Source organism: Corvus moneduloides, chromosome 7, assembly GCF_009650955.1.
Source record: "Corvus moneduloides isolate bCorMon1 chromosome 7, bCorMon1.pri, whole genome shotgun sequence".
Classification (NCBI taxonomy): domain Eukaryota; kingdom Metazoa; phylum Chordata; class Aves; order Passeriformes; family Corvidae; genus Corvus; species Corvus moneduloides.
Window position 1 is genome coordinate 25,248,512 of NC_045482.1, and position 7,984 is coordinate 25,256,495.

The window sequence follows — 7,984 nt, forward strand, 5'->3', positions numbered from 1 at the left end:
ATACTTTTAACCTCAGGGAAATTAATTCAGGCTACTTCAGATTACTTAGTAATTACTCTGATACACATTAATAATAGAGAAACCTTATAATTTCAAGCAGTTGACTTGTTCAAATTTGAAGTATTGGTACCAAGGTTATTGTGTGTTTTTTGGTGGAAACTTAAGAAAAAATACTGAAGTTGGACTTCTGTCAGTCAGTAAATCCTTACTGTGTAAAGCAATGTACCTCTGTTTAACCACAAAACTTCTTGCAAGCATCTTGAAAAACAGTCAAACTTTCGAAGAATTGGGAAATTATTCCAGCCTATCCATTTTGCAGTATCATTCACTTGTAATTGGAAGATGCTGATCTTTCAGAACTTCTAGAATAGTTTCTCTAGCAATATGTATGCTGTATGCCCTTCTGCCTTCCTAAATTCTTTAAACATGAGTTTTGTGTACAAAGATTGTTTAGGAACTTAAAATTTTGTTTGTCAATATAAGTATATTTTTAGTATCCTTAACTAAAAGAGAAGATAACATGAAGTAGGGCTTTTGTTTTTCAGCTGCCATATTATGTTTGCACACTATTCACTAGTGATAACTTGTGCATTTCTAATGAGCTGGCAACACACGTGGTATGCTTGGAGCATTCCTGATGCTTTGCATTTCTGTTTGGCCTCAAGGAGCAGGAAAGCTTCTAAGTGCAGTGCTGAGTGTGTGGCCTGTGTCAGGCTGCTGAGCACTGGATGCTGGCAGAGCCCTACCACAGTCGGTATTGCCTGGATGAATATCTAATTATCCCTTCACTGAGGTAGTAGCTTTTGGCCCAGGGGAGTAATGAAGTGGAGACATAGGTAGTGATCTGTGTAACTTTGAGATAAAGGTATACCAGTACATGCCATTTTTTTCCAATGCCTGTTTTGTGCTGAAGTTGCTCTGTATTGTTAAGTGGACACTCCTTATTTGTGATATTTTAGCTCCTCTCTGCTATTTCTTGTGTTCCTGGGAAAGCATGACTCTGTTGTAACCTGCTGTTTCACTTCTGCCTCTGTTTCAGGAGTGTAGGTTGCACAGTGGTAGAAATGCTCACTGAGAAGCCCCCGTGGGCAGAGTTCGAAGCCATGGCTGCCATCTTTAAAATTGCCACTCAGCCAACCAACCCCCAGCTCCCACCTCACGTCTCCGACCACGCTCGGGATTTCTTGAAACGGATTTTTATCGAGGCCAAGCTGCGACCGTTTGCAGATGAACTGCTAAGACACACGTTTGCACACTATCACTAACACCTGCCTCAACTCAGCTTGCATCTACTGCATTTATTTTCTATTTGACTGCACTTTTATTTTTATTTTTTACAAAGAAAAAGGAGAAAAAAGACAAGAGAGAGAATATTCTCTTGAATCTTTGTTTCACTTAGATTGTAAACAATCTAAATTTTGTATCTAAAATGAGAATCTTCTCTCCCCCCCTCACACCAGGACTAGAACTTTTTGTTTCTATAATGTACTGATGTGGTTGATGTAGATAAAGCACTTTAGTACATATTTGTTCCTTATTTAAAGAGGAAAAAAATTACAAATGCTTGGACAGTCAGGAACTGTGTGGCTTTTTCTGACACCGCTGACTGACTCAGGGTGCAAGGAAAAATAGACATGCAGCTAAAGGACAAGAAGGTTACTTCTATGTGATTCTTCTCTGTATTGTAGGTACTTGCAGCAGAGAGTTCTAAGTTCTTACTATATTTTAGCATTTTAATCAGTTTCTGGAATTTACAGTTTAAGCAGGAACATGTGGTTCTGAGAGTTAATTGACGAAGCTGGGAGAACTTGGAACTCTTTGTACAGAAGCATGTCTAGCTGGTACTTCTATGTGACCAAAAGAAAATAACAAAAACGAGCTCAAAACTGATGTACTACTTAGAGGTTTTGGAGTAGAATTATTGTATTACCTTAATAGGAAAATAATTACAGGTAAACAGATTATGGGCCCAAATTCGTAGAAACTACTATACTGCAAAGGGGAAATTTTCCATGCTAGACAAGGGTCAGCTATTGGATGTAAATACTGAGGAGAACGCCTCCTGCTCTATCTGCCAAAGAGAACCTCTGTTGCATAAGCTTAGAGGGAGACAGTTACCTTAGCTGAGAAAAAATAGTGATGTTGAGAGTCAATTCTCCTCCACAGTCCCATGAATTGGCTGCAGGGGAAAGGGAGTGACTAATCCTTGTGCAGTGTATGAGTTGCTTGATTCAGAATGAGATAAAAGAAATGTTTTCAAAGCTGTTGAGAGGCGCTAGGATGGAATGTATGTCAACATCAAGTGCCTGAAAAATATAAAATTCTTCCCATTCTGCACTAAAAAAAATTGGTTTAGTAATGCAGGTCAGTCATCTAGGATGTGTTGAAAATTCCTGAAATAAAGACAAATATCTTCAAACATCTCTTAACATCAGGAATGAATCCCTGAGAAAGCTAAGACTCCAGTTATATTTTTAATGAGGTAGCACTGAGGAATGCTATGAAGAAGGAGGCACAGCACAGAAAATTGTACAAAGAATAGGCCAGAAGTGCAGAGAGAGCCAGCAATTAAATAACGAGTGTGATTATTCCAGCCTGATAATCCAGATTGGTGTTTGTCAGATTTCCAACTGTCATAAAGTGTACATTAATCACTTTTTCTATTTCTGAAAGAGCATAATAAAAGTAGTAAAAATCTGAAATACTGCTTCTCAGTTGAGAAGCCCAGGTACTGATCAGGTGTAGTGAATAACTGACTTTTCACGACAGAAAAGTCAGATTCTCATATTTTTGTAGAAGAACAGAACATAAATAATTTAAAAGGGCATTTGGAAATAAACTATTGGACTACAGAACTGAAATTATGTTTACTGTTTTGGATGATTCATTACTTGCTTTTGTTGTTTTGTAAAGGCAGAGCAGGCTGGTACTGTGACCCTTGTCTAGTCTGACAAGGCTCTACCTGTTCTGCATCTTTAGAGGACTATCAGAGTTACAAAGTGCATGGAGACAGAACAATAAGCTTACCCATTCCCACGGTCACTCATGGATAAGATTTCTGAACTTATTCTGCTGAATTCCACATGTTTTACCAGAGCATAAGCAGGAGCATGGATCTATCCTAATCACTTTACCTGTAGTGGAGTGAGAATGACTTTTTTGTGGCCATCTCTCCAGAGACTGAGAGTGGTGACTTCTTCAGCTTATGTGAGTATTTTACCCAGCTTATAATTTTCTCGGTCAGGGTACACAGCTGTGCAAGGTTTCCTAAGCACAGGGAGAGCTAGTCAGACCAGGAAAAGTGTAAAAGGCTGAAAGGAAAGGCAGCTTGTACTGACTATTTTGTTTGTTCGTTTCTCTGTCACTAGATAAAAGCTATGAAGCAGCCTTTAAGAAGAATTGGTATGTACTCTGCTGTAAGGGACCTTTGCTTTATAAGCAAAATATAGTGACAGTAGGGATGGGAAGTTTAATGTAGAACCTGATCATTTATGTAGGTAATTTTAAAGATCATGTAATTGAAATGATTGATTTCAAACAGACTCAGAAGGTACCAAAACCAAGCTGAAAATGTATATAAAAATCAGTAGTGGTCAGTGATACCTGAAAAGGTAAGAAAATTTTATATATTACCAAAAAAGGACATTAAAGGGAAAATGTAACCAGGTTTATCTGTAGCATTCGTAACATTTAAATATACTATTCTAAAGAGAAACTGCACTCTGAAGCTTGAAAATTTTCAGAATCTAGTTTTCTTATAATGTGTCCTTTCTGTGAGACAGTGCTGGATCATGTATATTGCAATATCACTTCCTTATTGTGATTTTTAATTACTGAACAATCAAGTTTGCTGCTTTTGTGCCTTTTCTAAAAAAATGGCATTCAGTCATGACAACGGTCAACATTTTGGAGCCAGGAAGAAAACAACTTTCAGAATGCATTTTTCATCATGTCTTTGGCACGTCAGAAAGCTGCCAAGAAAAGACTGTGCTTCTTAAATGAAGCTGAGATTTTCTAGTTTGAGTGATTCTAGTAAAATTTTACGAATTTAACCGAGGTTAGGCTTGAGCTAGTTTTTTTCACCCTAAGGGGAATTTCTCTACTGACTTAAATAACTTACAGGAAATGAGTTGGTTATTAACACAAAAGTTTTGAGCTAGAGATAATTATTAAGCTAAATCAGACTTTTACCAGAAGGCTGGCTATTACTTGCCCATAGTGGGGTAATGCAGTAAAATGAGCTGTATACAGGGTTTGTTAGACACTTACAGGGACCCCTGGGGTGATGGTGAACAGCCCCTCATTCTAGAATTTGTGAGAGTGCATGGAACTTCATGCTTTAAACTCCATTGCAGGAGGATTGCAGAGCCAAGATCCCTGCTCACAACTTCTTGTATCTCACTTAAAAAGCCACCAGCATTTTAGAATCACTAATTAGTCTTAATTGTTGAATCCAGTTATAAGAAAATGCCAGTGAAGGCAATACTGCTGCAGGGTTGGTTTGCTTTTCTGTAAACGCCACAATGAAGCTATACTCTCAAAAAATAAGGGTTGGAATTCACGGTGAGTATGTGTATTTTCAAAATTCTTATCTCCTAGTGAATTTTAGTATTCTGTCTGTTGCACATATTAAGTGACAAAAGCTGCTTCTGTGGTATGATATTAATGGTGTAATTACAGTCCTGTTAGAGCATGACTCAAAGTTTCAGTAGTGCTGTGTTAGAGGAAGTTGTTTATTTTTTATTTGGGTGATAGAAATATCCATGGAAGAACTCAAAAAGGTATGGATCTAATAATTGCATAGTTAAATCTACAGTCTTCTTTTCTTGACAGTTTAAATATAGTCTTAAAACTTTAACTTGATTTACAATTCGATTTGCAACTAAACAGTCCTTTCAGTACAAAAAAATGAAAAGTTTGGGTTTTTTTAGCTAGTGCCTTTTTGTCTGTATGCCTTAATTTTGTTCATGTTAGAACACCATATTGAAATATGTCATACAATTCCATGTCACCAAAGCAGTCTTAGCAAATGGTTTTTTTCAAAGTGCCCAAACCAGAGTTCGCCTAACTGCACTGAAAAGTGTGCATGAATTATAATTTGCAGCAGACATTCAAATTCAGAACTTCAAAGTGATTTTTGGCTTCCTGTGCTAATACAGGTTTTGTATTTGTGTTCTGGAGATTGTACACTGATGCACATACCAGAAAGAGGATTTGTCTGCGTGCACAGAAGTAACTAGATTGTCAGGATCTGGCTTCCTGGCTCTGGGTACCAGACTCTGCAGCAGAGTTTCTTACTGGGCTTGAAAGCCAAGCTGGTACATTTGTAAGCATGGTACTGTATTAAAAGCTCTGTTTACTTTCATGCACAGGAATATGATCTGTCCAAGCAAACCAACAGATGTCTTTCCTGTGCCTTTTGGATAATCCTAATCCTGCTGTTGTCTTGACTGAAAGCCTCGTAGCACCCGTAGGTACACTGCAGTACAGCAAGCCATTCTTTTGGACAGCATAGAGCGATGTCTAATTGCAGCTTCAGAGACTTGAGCAAATTGGTCGGATCTACAGTTATTTATAACCAATTTCTTACTTTTTTAATCTTGAAAGACTGTGTCACGCATTTAGAAAAGTATAACGTGTGTGCTTGAATGTAAGTCCCTATGGTGTTTCTGGAAAAGCGAAAGTATTGCTGCCAGTGTCATTTCTTCTTCCTGGTAACTTGCTGTCTTGTGGCAATGACAAGTCTGCAGTGTAGAATCACTTAAAATTACCAAAGCTTTTATATCCCATATACATATAGCCAAAAGTGATGTTTCATGTCACTTATAGATAGTGTATATCTACCAGTAAGCTGTTGCTGACTGAGTAAAGCAGGTACTAGTAAAAAGTGAGACACTGCCTGTATTTCAGACATGTGGGTGTTAATAGTTGCTGTTCTGGTACACAAAAATTCATGCTTGTATTAAAATGAAGAGTTTTCTTTTTAAAAGCTCTTTCTAATTTAATCCTACTGTTATCATTCTAAAATTACTACATAAGCTTGGTGACTAAAACCTGGTGACTTCTGTAGCTGGGTTTGAGCCTTGGGACATTTAAAGAACGCCATGAAGATAAAATTGTGACCTGATCTGTTTTGTGTGCCATAGTGAGAATGTTCCAAAGCTCCAGGAAGCAGCCAGTCCTCTTTATGTGACAGCCAGATGTCACCCACAGTTACCTGGGTGTGGGTGCTGCCTTCAGGAGGAGCCACTAATGCACACCAAGGGATCAGACAGGTTTGCTATCAACCCAGGATATCTGAATCAAAATCTGAGATCAGAAACAAAGGAGCTTCTTTCTCATTTGATTTCCCCTACTTGGCCCACACAGTTTATTTTTCTTTCTAGCTGGCAAAGTTTAAGTCCTGCATAGGTGGTGGCCCCTGATATTTCCTGAATAAAGGTGTGTGTTCAGCTTTAGACCAGGGATGCTGCAGCTCCTGGTTTGCTCGTGCAATCCTTGGGTGTCCTCTAGCAATATATACGTATTCGGAGTTGAGGGATGGGATGGAGGAAATGAAATTTCTCAAGTTTCAGAGCAGTCACACCTTGGCTAGGGCTTAAGTTTTCATAAACTTATTTTAAAGGGAGAGGAACTGGATTAAATGGCATAAAAATTGTATCTTGTGGTTCAACCCTTATGTTGAGTCCACAGGTAAGGATTGGAGGTCAGGGTCTTCGGTTGAGAGATAAGGAAAAGGATACTCCAGCTCCAGAGTGGGTAGTAATAGGAAATGCATCTGAGCTTTTTTTGTGCTTTTTACCCGAAAACTAGGTGATCCTTTTCCTCCAGAGGTTTATATAATGTGGATATAAAAACAAGGATTGCATTTTCTTTTCTGAACAGCCATTAGATTGTCAGTTCCGTAGTGTTTGTTTCTTGTTAATACCAGTAAAAAAAGGTGGTGTCACCCTAAAATTGGAATGGTTTATTAAAGCATAGTGTCTGTCATCTCAGACCTCGCAGGAGTCGTGTAATGGAGTATCACTGTAAATACGTGGAGGAGACTTAGTTTAATTGGAACGTAGGCTTTTAGTTTTCATGAAGCTATGAATAAAAATTTGTAAATTTACTCTTGATCTAATGTACATTTTTATGTAGCCATTAAATTCTCTATTTAATCTATCAGTTTCTCACTGTAAATGTTTTTACTCTCAGTTGAATGCTGGGCACAGTTTGTAATGTATGTACACAAAGGTGTTTTTTTCTATCAACGTTGAATTTTTTGCACATTTTTGGAAATATTTAATTTGTACACTGATTTAATACTCTGACCAGTTGTCGATGGGTGTATGAGAATCACGTGTGTGTGCAATGTACTACTGTCTGGATGTATGGGGTTTTTTATTACTTTTGAGATGTTGCTACCAGTAACTGCACTGCTGTTGCTGCTTTACATGAAATATCTTGTGTATAAAAAAAAGATAAAAACAATTAAAAAATTAGCTTATGGTTATCATGGTTGAGGAACTCAGGAGTTGGGCATTGCTTGCAAGTTCTGTTGTCAACAACCTTCCAAACTTATAAAACAACCAACCAACCCTGCCTTGTAATTCTGTGTATGCATTGAATGTGTGTGTGTATATATCCCAGTGATCTTATTCCACAATTTCATTTCTACATTTTTATGAACTTGTTTTCTAAGGGTACTATGTTTAGTTAGAATAATTAAATATATAAAGGCTTTGAGAGATGATTTACTAGATAAATATATTTTCAGCTGGCTGATGTTCAAAATATTTTTTTAATTTTTGTTTTTAACCATTCGAAATGTATTTGTATTTCCAAAATCAGACACGAATTGTACTTAGAAATATATTAAAACACTCTGTAGGGACAACAGTGTGATTTCTCTTTTAAGAATTCTGCACTTCAGAATACTGCGCAATGTCACTCTCGTACCTCAGTTCCGGGTTGGCTTTTTTATTGTTATTTACAGTGCGCT

At 37.5% G+C, this 7,984-nt stretch overlaps 1 protein-coding gene across 3 annotated transcripts in view; it reads left to right on the top strand.

The window, feature by feature from the left end:
- The window catches only part of MAP3K2 (mitogen-activated protein kinase kinase kinase 2), a 53,295-nt gene extending 45,416 nt beyond the window's left edge, over nucleotides 1-7,879 (top strand). For all 3 annotated transcript variants that reach the window (XM_032115378.1, XM_032115381.1, XM_032115380.1), the window contains exon 17: nucleotides 1,040-7,879. In XM_032115378.1, coding sequence (XP_031971269.1) covers nucleotides 1,040-1,265 — 226 coding nt within the window. In that variant the 3' untranslated portion in view covers nucleotides 1,266-7,879. The remainder of the gene's footprint in view (nucleotides 1-1,039) is intronic.
- Nucleotides 7,880-7,984: the final 105 nt, after the last annotated feature.